Raw genomic sequence first — 27,767 nt, 5'->3', positions numbered from 1 at the left:
GAATTTCCGACAAGAACTTGTTGTCGGAAAAATTGAGAACCAGCTCTCAAACATTTGTGGTCGGAAATTCCGACAGCAAATTTCCGATGGAGCATACATACGGTTCAGATTTTCCGACAACAAGCTCACATCGAACATTTGTTGTCGGAAATTCCGACCGTGTGTACATAAGAGTGCAAAAACAATGCACACAAAACAGTCACTACAGGTGAGAAAATCTTGAACCACCTTAGCAGGGAGGTAACACAAAAGGGGTAAACTACTGATAGAGGGGCAGGCTCAGGGCCAGGGCATGACAAAGGGACTGAAAATGTAAGAACCTACAAAGTAAATAAAGATAATAAGATAAAATGAAAGGTGTTGTCAGCTCTGCTTATGCTCAGTTTTCAGTGTATTTTCTATGCTGAGCATTTCCTCCCTATCACATCTGAGAAGCCCATGTGACTGTATACACAGTGGTAAATGACAGCCCACTCTCTCCCTCCTCATCTGTGCCCACTAACCAGATTGATGGAAGCTTCACCTCCCTGTTATTTATAGAATGCATTAAGATTAAAAACCTTCTGTCTTTAGAACCACTTTATTGACAAAAAGAGGCAAAATCCACAAATTAATAGAAAAAGCTAAGGTGTTGCGAACATACACTATTTTACCAAAAGTATTGGGACACATGCCTTTACAAGCACTTTCCCTTAATCATTAGTTTTAGTGAAAATAACAGTTGGTGATACTGGTATGAAGATTCTTTTTTCCGCACTTTGTGTTATGCGGTGACAACGTTCTGCCCCTGTCTCTCACAATCTCTCGGCTATCCCCTATCACAAGCTCTACTTGAGGAAACTGTAAGCTGCTTTCACGATGCACATTGCCCAGGCATTTTCTATTCTTGCCATTTAAAAAAAAAGAGCTATGAAAAAAAGCAATTGTAGCCAGCAACAATTAGAAAACATGCCCTGTGAAAAAAACACATGCAGCCTCCTATGACTGATACAGGCTGCAGGACATCAGCAGCATTGGGTTGTAACAAAGTGTCATGTACCTGAGAGGAGACTGAAGAGACGTGGTCGGCCTCTCTTGTATCTCCAGCCCAATTAAATGTGAATTTTGAACCCGCTGCATCCGCCTTAAACCCCTGGTAATGGCAAACCTGAACCCTATCCCTAATTATAGATAAAAATATAACCTAATTGCAAAGATGCTATTTCAATATAATAGAAGTTCACAGATAGCAAATAGATATTTAAAATGATTACAAAGATGGTGCTCTAGTTAAGTGAAACAAATCCTGGCTAAATGGATGCTGAATCAATGAGTTTACACAGCCTCTGTACATTTGTCCTTGGCAAAGGACTTTACACAAAAACAAAACAACTCCCGTAAATCCCCCCAACCTTCAACTCTCCTTAAATCTCATTGCAGCCCTACTCCCGAAGGAGCCGCTTGGTAATTTGGGTTCTGTGTTCTGCACCCTAACTTCAGGAACAACCTCAGCCCCTTTGATACATCTAGTTTAATTAAAGCCGGTGCAAGCACGTATAAGGACATGAGTACAATGGGCCAGATTCACAGTGGAGATACGACGGCGTATCTGCTGATACGCCGTCGTATCTCTGTTTCTATCTATGCGACTGATTCATAGAATCAGTTACGCATAGATAGCCAGAAGATCCGACAGGTGTAATTGTTTTACACTGTCGGATCTTAGGATGCAATACCGCGGCCGCCGCTGGGGGGAGTTCGCGTCGTAAACCTGCGTCGGGTATGCAAATTAGGAGTTACGGCGATTCACGACGGATTTTCGCGTTCGCTACGTCGCCGCTAGTCTAGTTTCCAGTCGCAAAGTTAGTCGTCGTTTTAGGTGCCCTAACTTTAGTCAGCAAGCGTATTGCTGTCTAAAGTATAGCCGTCGTTCCCGCGTCGAAATTTAAAAATCAACGTCGTTTGCGTAAGCCGTCCGGGAATACGGAATTACGCTACGCGCGTCGCCGTTCGAAAAAATGATGTCACGGCGTGCAATGCACGACGGGAGTTCGGAAGCGGAGCATGCACGGTAGGTCCGGCGTGGGAGCGCGCCTAATTTAAATAACACACGCCCATTTAAATTGGCCCGCCTTGCGCCGGAGGCCGCCGGCGTAGGTTTTCATCGCAAGTGCTTGGTGAATCAGGCACTTGCGATGAAAAATTGCGGCGGTTGAACGTATCTACGATACGTTACGCCGCCGCTCTCCTATGTGAATCTGGCCCAATGAACCTGGATTTGAGTTACTACCATAAAATAGACACAAGACAGTTTAGTGGTAAATAAACTCAATATTTTGGTACAGGTGGGAATAAATGGTGGTTTGAGCATAAATGAGCACACAGAAGGTAGTTTCAAAGTCTGCTAGAAAGTGTAATAGCTAAACCAAAGTAACTTGGAATAGAGTTCTGTACCACTAGACTGAAATCAACACATGGATCAGCAAATTCAGCAATAAACGCTGCATATAAACGTTAACTGCAATGCGAGTAATAATACTGCAACTGGTATAGAGTCAACCCTAAGGGAATGGGGCAGCGTCTCCTGGGAGGTAGTATTTCAACTAAGCAAAGGGGCAAAGTTCTCTGTATAGAAATTGTTGAGGGGCAGTTTTTAGTCCTGACTCTTCAGTCGGCTAACATTGGGGCCAAATGGTACAGTTGGTGTGCATGTGGACAGTCAGTAATGCCTGCAGGCAGTAATAGAGCTATAAAACAGCTGTATAGTCAATTCTTAAGCTCATAGGGGTAGATTCACATACAAATAGATTGGCGCAGCGTATGTGAGATACGTACGCCGCTGTAACTTACATTAGGCCGGTTCGAATCCCCAAAGAATTTGCGCCGTAGGTTACGTCGGCGTAGTGTATCTCAAGCGGCGTAAGGGGGCGGAATTCAAATCGGCGATTAGGGGGCGTGTTTCATTTAAATGAAGCGCGTCCCCGTGCATTGCGCTAAATGACGTCGCAACGACGTCATTTTTTTAACATAGACGTGACTTACGTACATTCCGATTCACGGACGACTTACGCAAAAAAAAATAAAAAATTCAAATTAAACGCGGGAACGACGGCCATACTTAACATGGCAAGTCTAACTATATGCGACGAAATAGCAGCTTTAACTATACGCCGAAAAAAGCAGACTACAGACGCCGTAAAAAAATGCGCCGGCCACTCGTACGTTCGTGGATCGTCGGAAATAGCTAATTTGCATACCCGACGCGGAAAACGACATGAACGCCACCCAGCGGACGCCGAAGTATTGCATCTTAGATCCGAAGGCGTACAAAGACGTACACCTGTCGGATCTAACCCAGAAGCCGTTGTATCTTGTTTTGAGGATTCAAAACAACGATACGACGCAGGAAATTTGAAAGTATGCCGGCGTATCAGTAGATACACCGGCGTACTCGCTCTGTGGATCTGGGCCTTAAGCTTAGTCTCTAGTGGCAGCAAGTCATGGTCACAAGGCCCTCTCTCATCATACCCACCCACAAAGCAGCAATGGTCCCTCTGGTTAGGTGTCTGCGCACTCTGGAAAGCCTGGGGCGACTCAGGTCCTTTGCTCAGCATGCTTGTATTATGGTGATGGCTCAGACTCTCAACACACAGGTCACAGCTGTACATTCTCTGTTCTCTCAGGTGACTGTGCAAGACACAATGGTGGCACCATCAGCTCCAGTGCTGTGCCCTGTCCTGATCACTTCCCAGTTGCCAGAAGATTGATCCAATGGGCCATTCAGGATAAGATATGTAGCTTACCTGCTCACACGTACTGGATTAGGTGGCCGTGGTTATGTGTACTCTGCCCCTAACTGCCTGGTCCAGCAACTCATATTACATTACATACCCTGGTGGAGGGCAGGGGTTGCCTTCTGGGCAAAATAATGGCAGCTGGGTACCAGCCATTGGGGTGTATTTACTAAGCTGGAGAGTGCAAAATCAGGCTCACTTCTGCATAGAAACCAGGTTTTGTTACCAAAGCTTAATTGAACAAGCTGAGGTTGAAAGCTGATTGGTTTCTATGCAGAAGTGAGCCTGAGTAAATAAACCCCAATGTGTTGTAGCACAAGTCAAAAAAGCCAAAAGCTGAGACCCCTGTCTTGACAAGGATGCTGCTCAAGATGGTGGGGTGGGTGTAGGAGAATTCTGCAGAGGTTCAAGTCTTCACTTGACCCTCCTAAATCTGGCCCACCACCATTTTTTCCCACAGAACCTGTTTACCCTGATTACCTTCCATGTTCAGAACATCTGCCTCTCACTTTAATGCCGCGTACACCTGACCAATTTTAATGACGAGGAATGCAATTTTTTAAATTGGTCGTTAGAAACGATTGTGTGTAGGCTCCAGAGCATTTTTCTCAATGAGAAAAATGGGCATTAAAAATTTAGAACCTGCTCTATTTTTTTATCGTTTTTCACATTGTTTTTCTCGTCGTGAAAAAACGGCCATGTGTAGGCTTTGACGACGGGAAAAAAAAGTGCATGCTTAGAAGCAAGTTATGAGGAGGGAAATTTGCATAATCAGCCCAAAGGGTGGCGCCATTCGAATGGAACTTCCCCTTTATAGTGCCGTCCAACGTGATGTACATCTAGAGTTGCTAGAGTATTTTTTATCACGATCGTGTGTATGCAAGGCAGGCTTGAGGGGAATCACGTTGAGAAAAACGTTGTTATTTTTCCATGAAAAGAAAAACGGTCATTGGATTTTACTACCATTGGTACTTTGCCCGCGGTAGTAAAATCTGATCATTATTCCTGCGCATGTGCTGTAAGGACTACGGACAAATCTGATGGCTAGCAATGTTAACTGTGAAGTTGGCTCATCAGAATTCAGTTCACATGCACAAAAACCCACTTTTCATTTGGGTACCGTTTCCACTTGTGCAACTTGTCCTGCGACTTGGGACTTCAGCGTTGCATGACAAGTCGTACCCCATGATTTCCAATGAGAACCTTTAATATCTGTGCGACTTCAAAGTAGTCCCTGCACTACTTTGGTCCCACTTTGATGCAACTTGAGGTCCATAGACCCCCAGAATACACAGGCATTGCTTTAAGTCGCATCAAAATTGCGGCAGAATCGTGCAACTTTCAGGCTGCATTAGCCTGAAAAGCCTGAAAGTCGCAAGATTCTGCCACAATTTTTTGCAACAATTTTGCAGCAACTTGAGGCAATGCCTATGTATTCTGGAGGTCTAAGGACCTCAAGTCACATCAAAGTGGGACAAAAGCAGTGCAGGGACTACTTTGAAGTCGCTGTGACTTGACGTTGCACAGATATGAGCGGTTCTCATTGGAAATCATCGGGTACGACTTGTCATGCAACTTTCCAGTCTCAAGTCGCAGGACAATTTGCACAAGTGGAAACAGAGCCTAAATGAAAAGCGGGTTTTGGTGCATATGAACTGCATTCTGATGGGCCAACTTCACAGTTAACATTGCTAGCCATCAGATTTCATAGGTTCAGGGCCGGTTCACACTGCTGCGTGGTGCAAAATCGCATGTGATTTGAACCGCACTCGCATGTGATTTGAACCGCACTGCAAATCACATGCGATGTCCATGCAATGCAATTTGTATATGTAAATTCTGACGATAATGGCGAATGGCGGCCATCAGCACTCTTAATGTACTAAATAAGAAGGTAATAAGCGGGGGGGGGGGGGGTTGGTTGTTGTGGTGCTATTGTGGCCGCACTGTCAATGTACAAAAAATGTTGTATAAGTGAATAAGCTGCTACTGCTGCATAAATCTTAATGTAAAAAATAAATGTTAAAATAGGTGGGGGAGGGGGTGGGTGCAGTGGGGGCTTAGCTGTCGGCCACAAATATTGCCAAACTTTGTGACCTCTCTATCACGCCACCCCCTATATGTCTCATAAATACACTGCTCAAAAAAATGAAAGGAACACTTTTGAATCAGAACTCCTGGGATATTGATCTGGTCAGTTATATAGCATAGGGGGAGGGGTGTATACAGAGGGGGTTGTTAATCAGTTTCAGCTGCTTTGCTGTTAATTGAAATTAACAACAGGTGCACTAGATGGGTAACAATGAGACAACCTCCAAAACAGGAATGTTTTTTCAGGTGGAGGTCTCTGACATTTTTTTTCCCTACTCATCTTTTCTGACTGATTTTCACTAGTTTTGCATTTGGCTAGGGTCAGTGTCACTACTGGTAGCACGAGGCGATACTTGGACCCTATAAAGGTTGCACAGGCAGTCCAACTCCTCCAGGATGGCACATCAATACATGTCATTGCCAGAAGGTTTGCCGTGTCTCCCAGCACAGTCTCAAGAGCATGGAGGAGATTCCAGGAGACAGGCAGTTACTCTAAGAGAGCTGGACAGAGCTGTAGAAGGTCCTTAACCCATCAGCAGGACCGGTATCTGCTCCTTTGTGCAAGGAGGAACAGGATGAGCACTGCCAGAGCCCTACAAAATGACCTCCAGCAGGCCACTGGTGTGAATGTCTCTGACCAAACAATCAGAAACAGACTTCATGCGGGTGGCCTGAGGGCCAAACGTCCTCTAGTGTGCTCTGTGCTCACTGCCGGACATTGTGGAGTTCGATTGGCATTTTCCATTGAACACCAGAATTGGCAGGTCCTCCACTGGTGCCCCATGCTTTTCACATATGTGACAGATGTGAAATGGTCTGGAGAAGCCGCAGAGAGCTTTATGCTGCCTGTAACATCGTTTAGCATGACCGGTTTGGTGGTGGGTCAGTGATGGTCTGGGGAGGGATATCCATGGAGGGACACACAGACCTCTACATGCTACAAAATGGCACCCTGACTTCCATTAGGGATGAAATCCTTGGACCCATTGTCAGACCCTATGCTGGTGCAGTGGGTCCTGGGTTCCTCCTGGTGCATGACAATGCCTGGCCTCATGTGGCGAGAGCATGCAGCCAGTTCCTAGAGGATGAAGAAGTTGATACCATTGAATGGCCCCCACGCTCACCTGACCTAAATCCAAAAGAACACCTCTGGGACATTATGTTTCGGTCTATCTGGTGCCGCCAGGTTGCGCCTCAGTCTGTTCAGGAGCTCAGTGATGCTCTGGTCCAGATCTGGGAGGAAATACCCCAGGACACCATCCGTCGTCTCATTAGGAGCATGCCCTGATGATGTCAGGCATGCATACAAGCACTTGGGGGGCCATACAAACTACTAAGGACCATTTTGAGTTATTCAATGAAATTTCAGCAAAATGGACTAGCTTGCTGCATCATTTTTTCACTTTGATTTTCGGCGTGTCTTTGAATTCAGCCCTCTGTAGGATAATATTCATTTCCATTAAATGATGTTCTATCCTTTCATTCCTAACACATTACCCAGTCCATATCAGTATAGATATACAGCATGAGATTTTTGCCCGTTGAGATCTGATATGTTTTCAAAGTGTTCCTTTAATTTTTTTGAGCAGTGTAGATTCATGCATAGCATGAATCTATCCATGGGCGCCGCGGCCATCCCCTATTCAGGCATCCGACCCCTTTTAGGAATGCAGCGGGGGTGTTTTTTTTAAAGCACATGATTAGAGCCATAGGCTAGAGGGTAGAGCATTGCGCTTGGAGCCCACCCAGGTGTGTTAGAAATGCAAATGAATATTCACTTTTCTAACACTGAACTGCCTCTCCGCCAATCAGGTAGCGCAGGTCTGTTACCTGATTGGCCAAAAGGACAGGCGCTCCTATTGGACGCCTAGCAGGAAGAAAGAAGAGGTGCACGGAGGACACAGCTCGCTGCTGCCTGACCCGCTGCTCATCCCACAGCTCCCCGCCGTCACCCGCCACCAAGATGGGGTAAGTGCCAGTCATACAGTGAGCGAGCGGGGGTTTACAGTGGCTGCATTTGATTGAAAAAGTGGCAGCATTTGATGAGCATAGTGGCTGCATTTGATGGGTACAGTGGCTGCATTTGATGGGTACAGTGGCTGCGATTGATGGGTACAGTGGCTGCAATTGATGGGCACAGTGGCTGCAATTGATGGGCACAGTGGCTGCATTTGATGGCACAGTGAGGCTGCATTTGATAATTTTTTTCTGTATTTTTCTGTATTTTTCAGTTTGTTTGCGCCCCTCCCCCAATTTTTTCCCGCTCTTAGTACACTTTCCCCCCTCGCCCTCCGAATCCCCCTCCTAGGACAGATAACCCCTCAATCTCCCTCCTACCATAAATCTTCACCCCATCTCCCCTCTCAACACAAATGCCGCTAAATCGCAAATCTTAGCACCACCCCCCCCCCAATTTACCATACTAGTACAATACTTACTCCCTGTCGTCCCCCATATAACCCCTTCCCATGCACATCCCCCCCCCCCCCAATTTTCTTGTGGTGCCCTCCCATCTCACTTGATACCACAGTGCCAGGGCAGCCGCCTCCCCTGCCCACCCTTTGTCCTGGCCTTGCTATTAAGTAGACCCTAACACTTAACCATCCCCCTTGCTGAACCCTAACACTTAAAGGAGTTGTAAAGGAAAAAAATTTTTTTGCTGAAATTACTGTTTACAGGGTATAGAGACATAGGGCCATATTCTGTTAGAAAGTAGGCGGGCGGCGCGTAAGCCATTTACACTCCGCCGCCCCAACCTACAGGAGCAAGTGCTGTATTCCCCAAACACTTGCTCCGTAGTTTGGGGCGGCGTAGTGTAATTGGCCCGGCGAAGGGGGGACATATCGATGGAGGTACCCCATTGCAGTGGCTATAAGGAAGGATGCAGCTACGTATATACTACAAACGTATAATGACCTTCCAGGGTTTTTTTCTTTCCTGAAAGTAGAGCCTTTTACAGTCCAGAATTGGCGACTCCCAATTAAAAACTTGAGGAACACTGGGCATATGCGAATTTCTGAACGCTCGTAAATAAAATCATAAATAGACAACAACATATGAACTGAAGTCCCTGCAGGAAAATTAACATTTAAAGAAATATACTGGAGTTTGTGTTTTTTTTTTTTTTTTTTTTTGTTTTGTTTTTTTGAACGGCATATGCAAAGGAACTTCAATATAATGTTATATATCCTGTAGCGTAATTTTTATTTTTATTTTGAAGGGAAATTTACAGCCCCACAGATAAATAATTTTTTTTTTTTTTTTATTTATTATTCCTCCCGGCTGCGATGATATGAGATACAAAAAGTCTTGATTTTCCCCCTCTCGTTTTTTCCCCCTTAGGAAAGCCCTAGAAAATGAGCTATTTAGTCATTGCTATCAACTGATTATCAATGATTAATCTGTCTTAGAGCTTTTTTTTAAATTATGGTAATAGGGTTTTTTTTTCCTCTTGCGCCCTTCCCCCTCTCCTTTTTCCTAGTGAAATAATGTATATGAGGATTTAATTTACGCTACCCCTCCCTCCCCCAGCCTCCTACCCTTTTTTTTCCTTTTTTTTTCTCTCTCTCATAAAGGGGAAAAGGTGTAACTGATAAAAATATGATTGAAGCGGGGGTTCACCCTATATAAAAAAGAAGACATTTTTTTTTTTTTTCCTTTTTTTGCGTTGGGTTCGGCGTGGTGGCGCGGGCTACGGTATGCCTGTCTGTGTTTTTTTTTTTTTGTCCCGGTGCTCGCTGTGCTGTTGTGCATTGGGGGTTCCGGGGGGTGGGCGTTCCGGTGGGGGTTGGCGGCCGGCCGTGTTGCATCGCGCCTCTCCGGGGATGGCCGGGGTGGGCTTGGCTCTTCGCGCCGCCTGCGCATAGCCTGTGCGCGGGCGCCGTGGGCCTGCTCCGGCTGTCTTCGGGGGGCGTGGCGTGCCGGGGCCGGCCGTCGGTCACCCACCCTCTCCATGGGCACGCCCATTCCCCGCGGGAGTCGGAGTCCTGGATGTGCGGTGGCGCTGTGGGTGCGGGGGTAGGGGGATGCGGTCGGGCGTGCTGTGGCTCGCGCTGCTGTGCCGAATGTAGTGCTGTACTGTTGTTAAGGAGGGTGAACCACCGCTTTAAGATGTGACCAAAATTACGATATATGATATAATGTAATTGAATGGACTTTAAATGTTGGGTGATTATTACATTGGATATTGGCTAGTTGTAGGGGTTGGGGGAGGGGGGAGGGGGGGAAGATAGGAATGAGTTGGTACAATGATATAGTAATAATATTAATAATTCTAATAATTGGTAGGGGGAGGGCGGGGGTAGGCCACTAAGGGATAAATCACAGCACATTATGAATCACCCCTTTTTTTTTTTTTTTCTTTTTTGGTTTGGTTGAGATTTGGCGATAAGAAATGGGAATATGTCCCTATTGGGAGATTTACCTCGAAATGGGAGGGTAGGGAGGGGTGGGGGGTGGGGGGTTTGGTAGGTGGGAGGGGGGAGATATACTATTGGGGGAGGGTGGGAGGGGGGCAATGATGTTATTGTACACTATCACAGGACACTGGACACAAGTGGGTACTAATGGGCGTAGAGGAGACCCCCCCACCTAGCTGGTAAGAGCGAGGGGGGAGGTACACGATAGATAGATAGATGAGGGGAGGGAGGAGTAGGGGATTGTGATGTTATTTGAACACGGACACTGGAAATAATTAGGTCACATGGGGGATTAGGGGGGACCCCTCTAACTGGCTAAATGTAAATGGTAAGATAGCCCTTTTTTTTTTTTTTTACACTGAGAGGAGATGGAGTCACAGGAATAGGAATAGTACTCAGAGGATGGTTAAGAAATATGGGTAATGAGAGATATGAGAGGCAGGTGGAGAGAGGAGGGGGAGGAGGAGAGGGGGAGGGGGGCGGAGGGTGATGAGAGGGGGGAAGGAGGAGAGGGGGGAGGGGAAATTAGGGGAGACGAGAGGAAAAGGAGGCGTATGATTTAACCACTTGAGATCCGCGCTATAGACGAAATACGTCCGCAGCGCGGCTCTCAAGTGCCAAGTGGCCGTTTAAAAACGGCCTTTATGTGCATTACCCGCGCGCGCCACTGGGTGGCGCGCGGCGGGTAAAAACTGTCCCGACGCATCGCTGAAGACCCGATGCGTGTACCTGGCGGCCGCGATGTGCGCTGGGTACACGCGATCGTCGGTGACACGGTAGGTGACAGCAGGAACGTGGAGCTCTGTGTGTAAACACAGAGCTCCACGTGCTGTGAGAGGAGAGGAGACCGATCTGTGTCTCTTGTACATAGGGACACAGCATCGGTCCCCTCCCCCAGTCACCCCCCTCCCCCCACACAGTTATAACACACCCAGGCTACACAGTTAACCCCTTCCTCACCCCCTAGTGTTAACCCCTTCACTGCCAGTCACATTTATACAGTAATTAGTGCATTTTTATATCACTGATCGCCGTATAAATGTGAATGGCGCCAAATTTGTGTCAAAAGTGTCCGATACGTCCGCCGCAATATCCCAGTCCCAATAAAAATCGCAGATCGCCGCCATTACTAGTAAAAAAAAAAATAATAAAAAAAATCATAATTCTGTTCCCCATTTTGTAGGCGCTATAACTTTTGCGCAAACCAGTCGCTTATTGTGATTTTTTTTTTTTTTTTACAAAAATACGTCGAAAAATACGTATCGGCCTTAACTGAGAAAAAAAATAGTTTTTTAAAAAAAAATTGGGATATTTATTATAGCAACAAGTAAAAAAAATATATATTTTTTTTAAATTGTTGCTCTTTTTTTGTTTATAGCGCAAAAAATAAAAACCGCAGAGGTGATCAAATACCACCAAAAGAAAGCTCTATTTGTGGGGAAAAAAGGACGCCAATTTTGTTTGGGAGCCACGTCGCACGACCGCGCAATTGTCAGTTAAAGCGACGCAGTGCCGGACGCTGAGATTTCGCCTGGGAACGAAGGGGGTTTATGTGCCCAGTAAGCAAGTGGTTAATGAAGATATTGGGACTTTTCCCCCTGAGGGGGTTTTCTTTTTTTTTTTTGTTTGTTGTTTGATGGGACAGAATGAATAATGCTATTAAATTGTTTATATATATATATATAAATAGGTGGGCTACGGACGGAGAGTCCGCTCTGACTCAGCTGCTCTCTACCCTAACCCCTCAATAGGCCAACACTCAATTATAGGTTGGGAATTGAGTGTATAAAGCAAGAAGCTTTACTGACTTGTGCGGCCAAGTAGGGGTTGGTTGTCGAGTTATTAGGGGAATTTTTTTTCTAGGGGTTTTTTTTTTTTTTTTTTGTGTTTTTTTTTTTTTTTTCTTTGGGGGGGGAGGGGTTGGTATTTTTTTTTGGGGGGTTTCTCTCCCCCTTTTTTTTTTTTTTCTCTCTCATTCTTCGTTTCCACTTTCTCTCCCTTCCCCTCAACGTCGGAGATGGAGGGATTAAAAATAACCTCCCTGAACGCAAAGGGACTTAATGTCCCAGAAAAACGCAGGATGTTGCTGAACGATTTGCGACATTCAGAGACAGATATTGCCTACATACAGGAGACTCACTTTAGGACGGGGGGGCTCCCACTATTGCAAAATAGGTTCTTCCCTTCGGCCTACCACGCAGGGAACCAGGAAGCAAAATCCAAGGGGGTCTCTATTTTGATTTCTAATAGGATCCCATGGACATTAGAAAATTGCTATCGAGACCCAAAAGGGAGATACCTTTTTTTAAAAGGGAAGATAGGAGAAACAAAAGTGACTTTAGCTACAGTGTATGTGCCTAATGTACATCAAGATACCTTTATGAGGAAGACTCTCAAAGAATTGATGGAGTTTTCAGAAGGCAAATTGATTTTGGGGGGGGATTTTAATATCCCCCTGAATCCAAAGATAGATACCTCAAGGGGAACTTCGTCTATCACAGAGGGGGTCAGACGGGAGGTCCTACGTAGACTGTACGAAATCCAGCTGGTGGATGCATGGAGGATGTTACATGGGGAAGAGAGGGACTACACCTTTTTCTCCAATCCCCACCAGGTGTACTCCAGGATAGATCTCTTCATGATACCTCACTATCTGATCTCCTCTGTGAAGGAGGTGTCCATTGGTAGTATTACATGGTCGGATCATGCCCCAGTTAGCCTGCGTATCTCACTATCTGGCATAGGGCTTGCACAGGAGAGAAGGTGGCGTCTAAATGAAAGCCTCTTGCAGAATAGGGAAGTGAGAGAAGATGTTGCTCGGGAAATCACAGAATATTTCCAAATGAATGCTACCCCCGGGAGTAATCTAGGGATGGTGTGGGAAGCGCACAAAGCGGTGATCAGGGGGGTCCTTATCAGACATGGATCGATTCTAAAAAGGAAGCGAGAACAGCAGGTTAAAAATTTACTAACAGAGATCCAGGAATTAGAACTACAACATAAAAAGACACATACCCCTCAAACAGGCAGAGAATTGAGCCACCTGAGAAGGCAGTTGACAGAGATCCTACGCTATAAGGCCAAAGCAATAATACAAAGGGGAAGGAAAATAAATTATGAATTTGGAGACAAGTGTAGTAAACTACTAGCTGGGAAATTGAAAGAGAAGAGTCAACAAACGTATGTCCCGCAAATCAAGGGGAAGGAGGGACAATTAAAACGTACGCCAAAGGAGATAGTGGAGGAGTTTGGGAGATATTACTCCTCTCTATATAATTTGGCACAGCTACCAGTAGCCCCACCCAAAATAGAAGAATATCTTTCAGCAATGGACTTAGCTAGGCTACCATCAATAGCTCAGGCCAGTTTAGACACCCCCATCTCGATAGAAGAAATAGAGGCAACGTTAAAAACTATGAAGGAAGGGAAAGCCCCGGGACCGGATGGCTATACGATAAGATACTATAAAGAATTTGTAACACTACTGAGAGGGCAGTTAGCAGAGTTTCTCAATGCAGTAGGCCAGACGGCTGGGTTCCCGCCGGACGCATTACTAGCTCAAATTATAGTCATTCCCAAAGATGGGAAAGATCCGGCGGAGTGCGGCAGCTATAGGCCGATTTCATTGTTAAACTCCGATTTAAAACTCTTTACGAAGTTACTAGCAAGACGGATCCAAGTATGGTTACCCGAGCTAGTTGATATGGATCAAGTCGGATTCGTTCCTACACGGGAGGCAAGAGATGGTACAATAAGGGTTCTTAATCTGGTGCAGGAGGCCACTGACGGGGACATCCCTTGCGTGTTCCTAAATACTGATGCCGAGAAGGCTTTTGATAGAGTGAGCTGGAATTTCCTGTTCTCAGTACTGAGACACGTGGGCCTGGGGGAGAATATGTTAAGGTGGATAGGAAGTGTTTATACAGACCCACGTGCCTCAGTGAGAGTTAACGGGATGTTCTCTAAAACTTTCCAAATCACAAACGGAACGCGCCAGGGATGTCCCCTGTCACCGCTACTATTTGTGCTATCTTTGGAGCCCTTATTAAATAAAATACGCCAAAATCCGGATATACAGGGTATACAGATAGGGGGGAGAAGGCATAAAATAACCGCATTTGCAGATGACTTGCTGTTTACTATATCAAACCCTCACGTATCTCTTCCCAATCTCGTCAAAGAAATCGCTAAATTCGGAGAGCTCTCCAACCTAAAAATAAACCAAGCAAAATCTGAAGCAATGAGTGTGTCAATGACACCCCAGAAACAGTCAATTATACAACAAAACTTTGGTTTTAAGTGGAAGACTGCGCTAAAATACTTGGGTACCCTGATTCCAGCAAACATAAAAGAAGTTTTTAAAATAAATTTTCCACCTCTTCTTACTTCAATAAGAATGCTACTAGAGAAATGGCAACATGGACTACATTCATGGTTCGGCAGAAATAATATAGTCAAGATGAGCATCTTGCCAAAGATTACGTATTTGTTTCAAACACTGCCGATATTGATACCATCGGCCTTCCTACGGCAAATTAGTGCCCTCCTGATGAAATTCATCTGGGCAGGGAAAAAGGCAAGAATTAAGAAAGAGGTGATGAGGTTACCCAAGTGTTTTGGGGGGATGGCAGTCCCGGATATTGCCAAATATTATCAAGCGGCACATTTGACGAGATTGATAGACTGGTGTAGAAACGGACACTATAAAAGGTGGGTTGAGGTAGAACAGCAGACCTGTCCAATAACACTAAGTAGAGCCCCTTGGTGTTATAAGTTATTGCCAAGTAAGATGAAGAAACATCCCATAATTGGCCCAACGTTGTCAATCGCAGCTAAAATATGTAAAAATCCAAAATTCTCATCGAAGTGTTCTCCCCTGTTCCCTATATTAGGGAACCCAGGCTTCATACCAGGTACAGCAGGAGCAGTTTTTAATAAATTAAAACAAAGGGGTAAAGTACAGGTATCACATTTTCTGCAAACTGGTATGTGGCCATCATTGGAGGCCCTAACAAAGAGAGGAGGGAATTATGAGTTATCCTTTTGGCAAGCATTTCAAATAAGCAACTTTTTAAGATCCCTGGGACAACCATCTAATTTTCGGCGACAACTAACAAAATTTGAACAATACTGCGACGAGGAGGAACCAATACAAAGAGTGAGTTCAAAGATGTATAGACTATTGAATTCCCCTCAGGAGGATTTTGAGTTGCCGGGACTGGGGAAATGGGAAAGAGATCTGGGGAGAAATTTCTCACAGACTCAACGTAAACACATAATTCACTTAGCACTAAACTCCTCAATATCTACGCGAATACAGGAATCCAATTATAAATTATTGTTCCAATGGTATTATACACCAGTAAGGTTACATAAATTTTCTAAAGGCTACTCAGAGTATTGTTGGAGATGTGGTGTGGAGCAGGGAACCTTGCTGCATATATTTTGGTCCTGTGCAAAAGTAAGAGATTACTGGAAGGAAGTCCAGAGAATTGTTCAAAAATTTACGGAGCACCAGATTCAGGAGGATCCAGCTTTTTTTCTGCTCCATTGCTCACAAATCCCAGTGCGAGAGTACAAAAAGATGGTGATATGTCACATGATAAATACTGCCAGAAATGGAATAACATTACAATGGAGAGACAGTAGATCACCCTCTATTGCGAGATGGCTCAATAGAGTGAGAGAGACTGGAGCTATAGAAGACCTGATCCTCTCAGCCCGGAACAAAAGGGAACAGTATGTAGAAACTTGGACAGGTTGGAATCAGTTTATGAGTACGGAAGAGGGGAAGAGATTACTGGTGGAATAGATAGGGGAGAGAAGATTCCTTTTTGGGTAGAAGTGAAAAGGGAGAGGCCGAAGGGTTGAAGTAAGGGAGGATCCGTCCGTCTCCGGCGAGGTAGGGGAGGGAGAGGAGGGGAGGGGGTTGGCGGGGTTTTCTCCTTTTTTTTTTTTTTTTTTTGGTTGTTGTTTTGTTGAGGATTATGTTGATTCTAGGTTTAAGGGGGGGTTAGGTGGGGTATAGGAATGGACAAGGGAACAGAGGGGAGGAAGAAGTGTGAGGTCAATACAGTGGTATTAGGAAACGGGAAAAGAAGTTACTGATAAAAGGCAGGCGGGCTTGGGAATAGAGCAAGAGGACCGGGGAGGTACTGCTTTTGGTTTATTCTTCTTAAGTTTCTGAATCCCCACCTGTTTATTTGCTAGCCCATCATAAGTGTGTAGTGATAAGAACTATATGATTATGTATCCATTGTATAAGATATGTTAACCTTCTGTGAACCTTACCATAAAAGAAAAATAAAATAAAAGATTTAAATATGAAAAAAAAAACAAATGTGGAAGAGGTGGGCGTGTTTAATGTAAATTAAGTATGACCCCACGTAAATGACGTTTTGAACGAACGGCGCATGCGCCGTCCGTGGACGTAACCCAGTGCGCATGCTCCAAATTACGCCGCAAAGTCTCATTGGTTTCGACGTGAACGTAAATTACGGCCAGCCCCATTCACGGACGACTTACGCAAACAACGTAAAACGTGAAAAATTTTACGCGGTTCCGACGTCCATACTTAACATTGGCTGCGCCATCTTTTTGGTTTTATCTTTACGCCTGAAAACGCCTTACGTAAACGGCATATCTTTACTGCGACGGGCAAGCGTACGTTCGTGAATAGGCGTATCTCGCTGATTTACGTATTCTAGGCGTAAATCAGCATACACGCCCCTAGCGGCCAGCGTAAATAGACAGCTAAGATACGCCGGCGCAGGCGGTCGTATCTTAGCAACATTTATGCGTATCTCAATTTGAGAATACGCTTAAATATACGACGGCGCAGATTCGGAGTTACGACGGCGTATTTACTGATACGCCGTCGTATCTCTACCTGAATCTGGCTAACAGTAATCACACCTCCTTGATTAGGGACCACAGAGAGAAGCTCCCAGTACTTTTTTCATAAAGAAACAGACAACCAGGAAGTGTGCAGAACAGAGAAGGATTACAGCAAAAACGAACAATGAGGACATGAAACCAGGATTGCATTAGGGTAAAGGAAGCTATTTAGCTAAAAAAAAATAAAAAAAATCCTTTAGTTACCCTTTAAGCTAACCCCTGAATTAACCCCTAACTTTACCCTTAACCTGACCCCAGCAATACACTTTTACAAAGAACCTTGTTGTGAAAATAACCTCCCCCAAAAAAGATTTATGTGCCGTTTGTTGCTTAGGAATCATTACTCAACATCTGCTGGGAAGACAACACTTCAGGAATGATGGCCTCCTGTGTCCCTCACACGTTATCTGGTTCCTCCTGCTGACCTCCATGTTGTTACAGAATACAGTAATGAGGTTGTTACAGAATACAGTAATGAGGTCGTTGGAAGGAACTACTTAGTACTGAACACCAACATCTAACAACAATGGTATTTAGTGTTGAAAGCCACTGATCGACCAGCCCATAAGAATAAAGCTAGTTGCCAGGGGCTGCTCAATCCATTTTTGGTGCCGGTGTTAGAAGTATAAGTGGGGGAGTGAAGTTCCCATTCCTGAATTTCATGTTATAATAAAAGAAGACTTGCCATAATGAGGAATGCTTAGTCAGAAAATGAAAAAAAAATTGATGGTAAGCAATTACAGAACATGAAAAATGTAATCTTATATAGTAAGCAACTACTTGGACACAGAGGAGAGAAAAAAAGCTGTGGCAGGCATAATGCATGCCTTCATTACGCTGATCAGGCATGTTGAATTGCTATTTGCTGTGCACCCTGCACATATGTTCCCCCACCCTGCTACCCACCAAATAGGCTTTAATTATCGTGCCCCCCAGTGAGACTCTCATAGAGAGCCATTTATCTTAAGATAAAGGATATTTTAACTATTAGGCTACATGTTGGTAAGTAGCCACGGTGCGAAAAAAAAATATATACTGTGAAAGATAATGTTACGCCAAGTAAATTGATACCCAACATGTCAAGCAAAAATTGCGCCCGCTCGTGACATGGTGAAAAACTTTGACCCTTATAAATCTCCATAGGCGACGTTGAATTTTTTTTTTATAGGTTACCAGTTTTGAGTTACAGGGGAGGTCTAGGGCTAGAATTATTGCTCTCGCTCTAACAATCGCGGCGATACCTCACATGTGTGGTTTGGACACCTTTTTAATATGCGGGCACGACTTACGTATGCGCTTGCTTCTGCACGCGAGCTCAGCGGGACGTGTCGCCTTAAAAATATATATTTTTATTATCTTATTTTTTTTATTTTTTATTTTGACACTGTCCTTTTAAAAAAAAATTTTAAGTCACTTTTATTCCTATTACAAGGGATGTAAACATCACTTGTAGTAGAAAAAAAGCATGACAGGTCCTCTTAAATGTGAGATCTGGGGTCAAAAAGACTTCAGATCTCATATTTACACAAAAATTCAATAAAACATTTTTTTTCCCCTTTTAGGAGCATTGGGCGGTAGTGACGTTTGGTGTTGCTTCCGCCATCCAATGGTGTGGAGCCGAGAGGGGGCCATCTTTCCCTCACTTGGCATCCAGCCTGTGATGGTAGAGCAGTGTTTCTCAACTCCAGTCCTCAAGGCGCCCCAACAGGTCATGTTTTTAGGATTTCCCTCAGATGAAATGGCTGTGGTAATTACTAAGGCAATGCAATTGATCAAATCACCTGTGCAAAATAATGGAAAGACTGAAAACATGACCTGTTGGGGCGCCTTGAGGACTGGAGTTGAGAAACACTGTGGTAGAGGACTCTGCCGATACCGTCGGCTCTGGTAAGCGGCGGAGACGACCGGAGCATGACGGGCTCCTGCCCCCGATAAAAGTGATCTCGCGGGAAATCCGCCACGGAGACCACTTGTATCTGAAAGCGGACCGCCCGCTGTTGAAGAGGATACCGGGGGTTATGACATCTATCTGCTGCCATAACAATGGTATTCCACTTCAGACAGCCGACGTACAACTGCAGCAGGCGGTCCTTAAGTGGTTAATGACAGGTCGCTGGTGGGCATCGCTATGTGGCGATCGCTGCTGAGTGCACTTTGTATGCACGTCGATGTGTTTGGCACGTCGAGTTCCTCGGACGTGTGTACGGGGCCTGACAGGTTTTCCTGACACCAAGAGAAAAAAATGTGACAGGAGAGGGAGTTTCAGTACACAGCCTGTGCTTGGCAGCCTCAGCTCCATTCCTATGTGAAGAGGGGTGTGTCCCTAACCTCCAATCAGCAGTGTGATTTTAGCTCCCCATCCCCTGCTTTTTTAAATACTCATACATGCTGTACAATTTCTGCTCTTTGAAAGGCTGTACAGAGGAAATTGCTGCAGATAAAAAGGTACAGCTTATGTAGGAGGATGTTTAACCACTTATATTAGGCACTTTCACTCCCTTGTGTTCCAGACTAATTTTCAGAGCTGTCACACTTTGAATGACAATTGCGCAGTCATGCAACAATATATGAAATTCTTTAAAAAAAAAAAATAGATATAGCTTTCTTTTGGTGGTATTTAATCAGCACTGTTTTTTTTTTTTTACTGGAGAAACTCGCTTTGATATGCGAGTGCTTTGGATTAAAAGCATGCTTTTGGAACAAATTATGCTCGTAATTCAAGGTACTACTGTAATGTAAACCCTTGTTACAGAAATAAGGATGACAGGTCCTCTTTATAAAAGCAAAAGAAGAAATAAAAAAATAAATGTGACCATTCTTTTTTTTTTTTTTTTTAAATATATATTTTTTCTTTCAGCCTGGCCTGGAAGTGATGTCATGATGTCGATCTGGTTCTCCAAAGCCAAAGAGTCGATTAAAGAGTATTAACTATTTGATCGCCTATGGGAGCAGCTGGACTCACTGTCAGATTGTTTCTTGGGCAAATCGCCGGTGTAGTGTCACAGTTTGCTGCCTATCCTAGAATGCTCCGGAAGTCACGTGGCGGTCAACTGCGCATGCGCGATGCGTTCCAAACGCAAATGCGATGCGTTACAATGGATTCACGACAGTGCACACCAGCGAACCCGGCATTCAGGGCGACGTGGATTTAGAGGAAAGTGGCCAACATCCTAACATCCAATCCACGGGGATGTTAAGGAAAGAGCCTGGATGCCGACCGAGGTTTCACTGGTGTGCACTGTCGTGAATCCATTGGAACGCATCGCATTTGCGTTTGGAACGCATCGCGCATGCGCAGTTGACCGCCACGTGACTTCCGGAGCATTCTAGGATAGGCAGCAAACTGTGACAATACACCGGAAACAATAGGCCCGAGAAACATCAGCGAGCTTCGGAAAAGGGGAGAGACGCCCCCTCCGGTCACCTGCAGAAATACAGGTACCGGGGGTTATGGTGGCTGATATCTTCAGCCATAATCCCAGTAAACCACTTGCAAACCGCAACATATATATATATGTATGTATTGCGGTCAGCAAGCGTTTCATAAAAAAATGTAAGTACCTTCTTTCATAATTAACCACTCGCCCCCTGCAGTTGGAATTGCGGGATCACGTATATATACACGTGATCCGGCGCACAGCTGCCACCCTGTAGCAGTAAAACTGCCATAGGGCGGTCGGCAAGCGGTTAATATACAGCTGGCATGCGACCCAGCTCTTTCCTAGCACATCTGTCGGGAAACATCAGTGGGAGGAGCTTATAGTCCTCTGCTGCTTTTCACACGTTCCAAAAAAAAAAAAAACAGCCTTTAAAACACAAAGGAAAAATATTTAATTAATATCAAATAAATATTTGATTAATTATACAAATATGTATTTGAACTCAAATCTTTATTAAGTTTGTATTATCTTCTGTATTTTTGTGCAAAAACGGCTATCTAGGGGGAGGTACTGCCAATCACAGCCTGTTTCACGCCCCTCCAGCCTGAGTCTATTGTTTGTATATGCTTAAAAATACAGGGAGGTGAAACCTCCATCAATCAAAATGTAATATACCACCCCAATTGTGTTTAGCTGTTTAGTGGGCATAGAGTAGGAGAGAGGGGGAGGACTGTCTGTCATATATCCATATCCAGAATATATAAGCCCACACGTGTGACTCTATAGTCACGTGGGATGAACAGATAAGAAGAAGGAGGAAATGAACACCTTAGATCGGTACTGAAACTGGAGCATGCTCAGTAGATGTGGTAATGGCTGAGCTACACAATCTCAGGCTGCAGTGGAGACATAGGCAAGAAGAGAGGGACAGAATACAGAAAACTAATCCCATAGTGACTGTAGTGTAGTGAGTATGTAGTATTGATTGTTTTTATTGATGTGGGTTTAGTGACAACATTGGTTTGTTGGCCGCTTCATATCAACTCACACAATGAAAAGTCTATTGTTGTTACAGAGAATTTATTATCAACAGTAAGTTTGTGGTTATCAAAAAAATGTAAATACATTTCCCTCCAATCAACTCTCAAAGCTCTCAAAAAAAAAAAAAAAATTGTTAATACATTATCTAAATGTTGTGTATATATAATCATGTTGGTTAACATTTTTGCCATGGCGGAACATCAGGATAGTAACAGAAATAATAAATAAAAGCACTTAATAGTGGTGCACATATTGTGCCGTGGCCAGAAATGAGGATAATAGCAGTGTGCTTTGATAGTTGCGGGCCTACGGGGGACTACATTATAGTAAGATGGTGCTCTAAAGAACAGTGAATTGAAAATTCATAGGCGATAAATGGCAATCCTGACAATGCATGGGCCCCAAATGGGAAATTGTATACAATATGCAGGCAATAAACAGTCTATTGTTACAATATTACACTATGCAGGCAGCAACATTTACAATACAGACAGAGAATATCTGCAGTGTGGTGTAGAAATTGGGCAAAGGTGACAATATGGGGGGGGGGGACAAATATGTAATTGTGACTATAAGGCCCCTTTCACACTGGGGCGGGAAGTGTGCTGACAGTATAGCAGCGGTATTTTTAGTGGTGCTATACCGTCGGAATTGCTGCAGAATTGCGGTATTCGGCCGCTAGCGGTGCTTTTTTAACCCCCGCTAGCGGCCAAAAAAGGGTTAATATCTCTGCAGAGGCTCATTGCCGGTGGTATTACCGCGGTTTCCCATTGCTTTCAATGATGCTGCTAGCAGGTCTTTTGGAGCGGTCCTGCTAGCGCACCGCTCCAGTGTGAAAGCCCTCAGGCTTTCACACTGAGACTGCAGGGCAGGAGTTTTTCAGGCGGTATTTAGGCGATATTTTTATCGCTAAAACGCCGGAAAAACTCCTCAGTGTAAAAGGGGTCTTAGTGAGCCAAAAAGGAGTAATTGTGGAAATATGTGAAAGACAATAGTCCATCCAGTTCAACCTATGTATGTGTACGTGTGTCAGTGTCTATAACCACTTAAGCCCCGGACCAATATGCAGCCTAAAGACCCAAGGGGTTTTTACAGTTCGGGACTGCGTCGCTTTAACAGACAATTGCGCGGTCGTGCGACGTGGCTCCCAAACAAAATTGGCGTCCTTTTTTCCCCACAAATAGAGCTTTCTTTTGGTGGTATTTGATCACATCTGCGGTTTTTAGTTTTTGCGCTATAAACAAAAATAGAGCAACAATTTTGAAAAAAAAGCAATATTTTTTACTTTTTGCTGTAATAAATATCCCCCAAAAACATATATAAAAACATTTTTTTTCCTCAGTTTAGGCCGATACGTATTCTTCTACCTATTTTTAGTAAAAAAAATCGCAATAAGCGTTTATCGATTGGTTTGCGCAAAATTTATAGTGTTTACAAAATAGGGGATAGTTTTATTGCATTTTTATTTTTTTTTATTTTTTTACTACTAATGGCGGCGATCAGCAATTTTTTTCGTGACTGCGACATTATGGCGGACACTTCGGACAATTTTGACACATTTTTGGGACCATTGTCATTTTCACAGCAAAAAATGCATTTAAATTGCATTCTTTATTGTGAAAATGACAGTTGCAGTTTGGGAGTTAACCACAGGCGGCGCTGTAGGAGTTAGGGATCACTGTGTATGTGTTTACAACTGTTTGGGGGTGTGGCTGTAGGAATGACGTCATCGATCGTGTCTTCCCTATAAAGGGAATGACGCGATCGATGCGCCGCCATAGTGAAGGACGGGGAAGCCGTGTTTACACACGGCTCTCCTCGTTCTTCAGCTCCGGGGAGCGATCGCGACGGAGCGGCTATAAACAAATAGCCGCGCCGTGGTCCCGGATCGCTCCCCGAGCGGACCCGACCTCCGCATGTAGCGGGGGGGGTCCCGATCGGACCCCCCACCCGCTAATAGGGGAGGACGTACCCATACGCCCATGTGCCTGTACGTGCCATATTGTGGACGTATATGTACATGGGCTGGTCCTTAAGTGGTTAATTTCCCATATCCCTGTATGTTGTGCTCTTTAAGATGTACATCCAAAAGTCAACGCTTATTTGTAGACTGATTCCCTCTCTCCTGTACAATACTTGGTTCTTGGTACAGCTAGCACATGGTAGGCCCAACTCTGACTCTGTTAGGCCCTAGCAACTGCCATTTGCAGGCAGGGACCGCAGGCCTCTTTAGTGTAGCAACAAGATAGTGGAAGAAAAGTCCTTTAGTGCTAGCTGTCCTATGGTGGACTACTGCTCCCAGTCAGTCCTGTTCAGGCTCTGCCAGCCCTCCTAACTGCAGCTACCTGACTCCACTGCCCATGACATCACAGTCTCTCCTGCTGGCTCTACATCTATCTCAGAGTGCACACTCCCAGTCCACCCTGGCATGCCTCCTTAGCTCTCCCAACTGTGCCAGTCACTCACCAGCCCTCCTGGCTGCACTCCGGTTAATCCTTCCTGGAGACTTGCCCAGCAACACTAGCTCCCGTTGTCTTTCTCTGTTCCTCTGTGCCTCTTGTCCAGGTCCTTCTATGCATCTCAGCAAGGCGTCAACTTGTACCCGAACCCAACAGGCCCAAGATCACCCCTCAGACTGGGGAGTGCCTCAAAGGCCCCGACAACCTAATGCTCCATCTCCAGCTTCTTACACCTGACAACTTCTCACCAGCAGGGCTGACCCTGGGTATTTTAAGGAGGCCTGCCCCCTGCCAATCTTAGTTGGGGATCGGTCAGGGCTCCCTGAGACACCTTCAGACAGCTCCACCTCTCTTCGCCTCCTCTCTTCTAGAATCCTCTAGAAGCCAGAGGGAGGTAACCAAAAGATGATGCAAATGTTGAGTCACCTGCTGCTACCCTAGGCCACTCTCAGCCGACACAAAATCAAATCAAAACAATCAGCTTACAGCTAGGCCTGATTGAATTTACCTGTACTCACAAAAATCCTACTTCTAGCACTTACCTAAAGTAGAGGGTGCTACATAAGGTAAGTATGTTTTCTAACTTTTTTCCTCAGGAGCATTTTTTATAACTTGTCATGCAGCAATTTGAGATGCATGTTGGAGGTCTGATGCTTTTTAGTGCATGGTCTGCTTTAAGGTGAATACTCAATCTCACTCCACTAGACTCATTGGAGTATCAGAGGACAATGCTGACACAGGTAGTAACAGATAATCTTTTCATGATGGTATATGATTTATAGAAAAGGAGAGGAAATGTAAGGTAAAGGTAATGTTGAATATACTGATCTGTAACTATATCTTACAGAAGGGCCTGGTTCTGACCCACGTAGCCCACATCCACTCTTTGGAGCAGCAGTTACAGATGTGCACTGAGCCACACCCATTCCCTGGATCTGCCCTCACCAATCCAAACATGCAATACCTGTCGCTACACCATGGACCAGACATGTCACATGGTGAGTAACTGCATTTTGGAGGAATCTCAAATGTCACCGAAATCTTGTTAAGGTATACAATAAAGAGAAGGAGTTTTATGTATCAACATGTTACTAAAAAAACGGAGTTAAAATCTTAGCCACCAATCAGTATCAGACATGCTGCAAAGTTTTAAATCTGATTGGTGCTGTTGGGGAAATAACTCTTAGGTCTGAGGCCGTGTACACACGGTCGGTCAAAACTGATGAAAATGGACTGAAGGACCTTTTCATCGGTCCAAACCGATCGTGTGTGGGCCCCATCGGTCAGTTATCCTTCGGTCAAAAATGTTTGAACTTGCTTTAAAATTTAACCGATGGACTGATAACCGATAGGTCAAAACCGATGGTTAGTATGCAAAAGCATTGGTTAAAAACCCGCGCATTGCTCAGAATCAAGTCGACGCATGCTTGGAAGCATTGAACTTCGTTTTTTTCTGCACGTCGTTGTGTTTTAATTCACCGCGTTCTGACACAATCGTTTTTTTAACTGATGGTGTGTAGGCACATCAAACCATCAGTCAGCTTCATCGGTTAACCGATGACAACGGTCCTTCGGACCGTTCTCATTGGATGGACCGATCGTGTGTACGCGGCCTTACTGTGTTTCCCCCGAAAATAATAATATATACATTTTGGCTGCAAAAAAGACCATAGGGCTTATTTTTGGGGGATATCTTACCGTGTTTCACCAAAAATAAGACCTATCCCTAAAATAAGACCTAGCATTATTTTCCAGGAGGGCTGCAATATAAGCCCTACCCTGAAATAAGCCCTAGTTTAAAATGCTTGTGAAATCCTATAATCCACTCTATTACAGTATTATCTAATGTACAATGTGTGCGTTTCTGTAATATAATTGCGTGGAAGAGAGCTCCTGCGGGTCAAAGAAGCGCAGAGCAGCGCTATAACGAAGGTATTTGGCACAATTATATTACAGAAACACACACATTGTACTTTTATACTACTGTAATAGAGTGGATTCTAGGATTTTACAATAATTTTATCTCAGTTTACACTGGGGATTACTGACAGGCAGGGAGAGCGAGGGGGAGAGAAGGCAGCACATTACATGGTAAGACCTACCCCGTCTTTTGTTGCCAAAATTAATATAAGACCCAGGCTTATTTTTGGGGAAACATGGCATTAGTTTCAGTATTGTGACATAATTTTAATCCCCCAAAAAACATCTTGATTAAAGCACTTTTAAAATGATGTAGTCCATTTTGTGGGAGGATTGTGCTGGTATAGGGTTCAGTGTGTCTCCCTTTGTGGCTGTATTATGAGAAGTACCTTTTTACAGGAGCCCTGTGATCATGTAACCTGCCTGAGCTCTTCTTCTCCGCTCCAAGATTCCCGCTGACGTCAGACCGCTCCGAGCGCGGCAAAGGGAGGGGCCGCAGACGTCAGCCGGGAGGAGAGAAGACCTCTGGCGGGTCAACAGCGGCTGTGGATGGGGTATTTTGCATGATCGTTGCAGGGGGGAAAACACTGCACCTTATGCCAGTGTGGACGTTTTACAAAGTGGATACATTTTTTTAAAAATTAACTTTACTAGGGCTTATTTTCAGGGTAGGGCTTATATTGCAGCCCTCCCCGATAATCGTGCTAGGTGTTATTTTCGGGGATAAAACGGTAGTAATATAAAGATACAAAGAGACTTGCCAAGGAGCAAGAACAGTGTCCATTTTGAATAAGGTGGTCTGTCCTAGGAGGGAGATCCAGCTCTGAATTGAATATTCCATTGATCTTTTAATAATGTCTAGCTATGCATATATCCAATTATATTCAATTATGCATGTCATGACACACAAATTTCAAGGCGTGATGCCATGATGCCTGCCATTTTCATAAAATTAAATCCTTTTTACCTTGTGGTGTTGAGTGAGTGAGTAACTTGTATAGCGCTACAAATGCGAACTAAATTGCCTCAAGGCGCTTTGTATCCAATGCCGTCAGATCCTTCAGAAGAGGTGGGTCTTAAGTTTTTTCCTGAAGGCACAATGGTTTTCTTCCATGCTGATGTTCGTGGGTAGAGCGTTCCATAGCCGTTCTCCTTTAAATTTGTAGCAGGACTTGGGGATGTAGAGGAGGTTTTGGTTAGTTGATCGGAGGGCCCGATTAGGGGTGTAGTGTTTTATTTTCTCGCATAAGTATTGAGGAGTGTTTCCTTGTGAGCATTTGTGGGTGAGGCAGAGGGTCTTGAATGTAACCCGATCCTTTACAGCTAGCCAATGGAGAGTCCTCAGGGCCGGGATGATTGATTCCCAGTTTTTTTTCCCCTGTTACCAGTCTGGCTGCTGTGTTCTGGATGACTTGTAGACGAGAAATCTGGTATTTGGGTAGTCCTAGGTAGAGGGAGTTTGCATAGTTGAGTCGGGAATTGATTGTTCCAACTACTACTGCTGTGTCCTCCTCCGGGATGAAGGGGATGAGTCTACGCAGCAAGCGGAGAAGATAGCAAGATCCGCTGACTACTGATCCTATTTGTGCGTCCATAGTCATGTCTGAGTCAAAAATGACTCTGAGGCTTTTGACTTTGGTGCTTGGGGTGATGGTTTGTCCATGGATGGTGGGTGGTGTCCATGTCGCCCTAGAGTTTGTCTTTCAGTTTGCGTGGAGAAAGAGAAGTTCTGTTTTGGATCCATTGAGTTTGAGGGAGCTCTCCGTCATCCAATTAGCTATTAATGTG

The 27,767-nt window shown here is 44.6% G+C and overlaps 1 protein-coding gene across 1 annotated transcript in view; it reads left to right on the top strand.

Moving 5' to 3' along the window:
* The window catches only part of TBKBP1 (TBK1 binding protein 1), a 233,803-nt gene that overhangs the window by 73,267 nt on the left and 132,769 nt on the right, over window positions 1–27,767 (top strand). Inside the window, exon 5 of the mRNA XM_040331215.1 lies at window positions 24,907–25,057. Coding sequence (XP_040187149.1) covers window positions 24,907–25,057 — 151 coding nt within the window. The remainder of the gene's footprint in view (window positions 1–24,906; window positions 25,058–27,767) is intronic.

The sequence above is a fragment of the Rana temporaria genome, chromosome 12 (assembly GCF_905171775.1).
Source record: "Rana temporaria chromosome 12, aRanTem1.1, whole genome shotgun sequence".
Lineage (NCBI taxonomy): Eukaryota > Metazoa > Chordata > Amphibia > Anura > Ranidae > Rana > Rana temporaria.
This window is presented reverse-complemented; position numbering and strand designations above follow the sequence as displayed.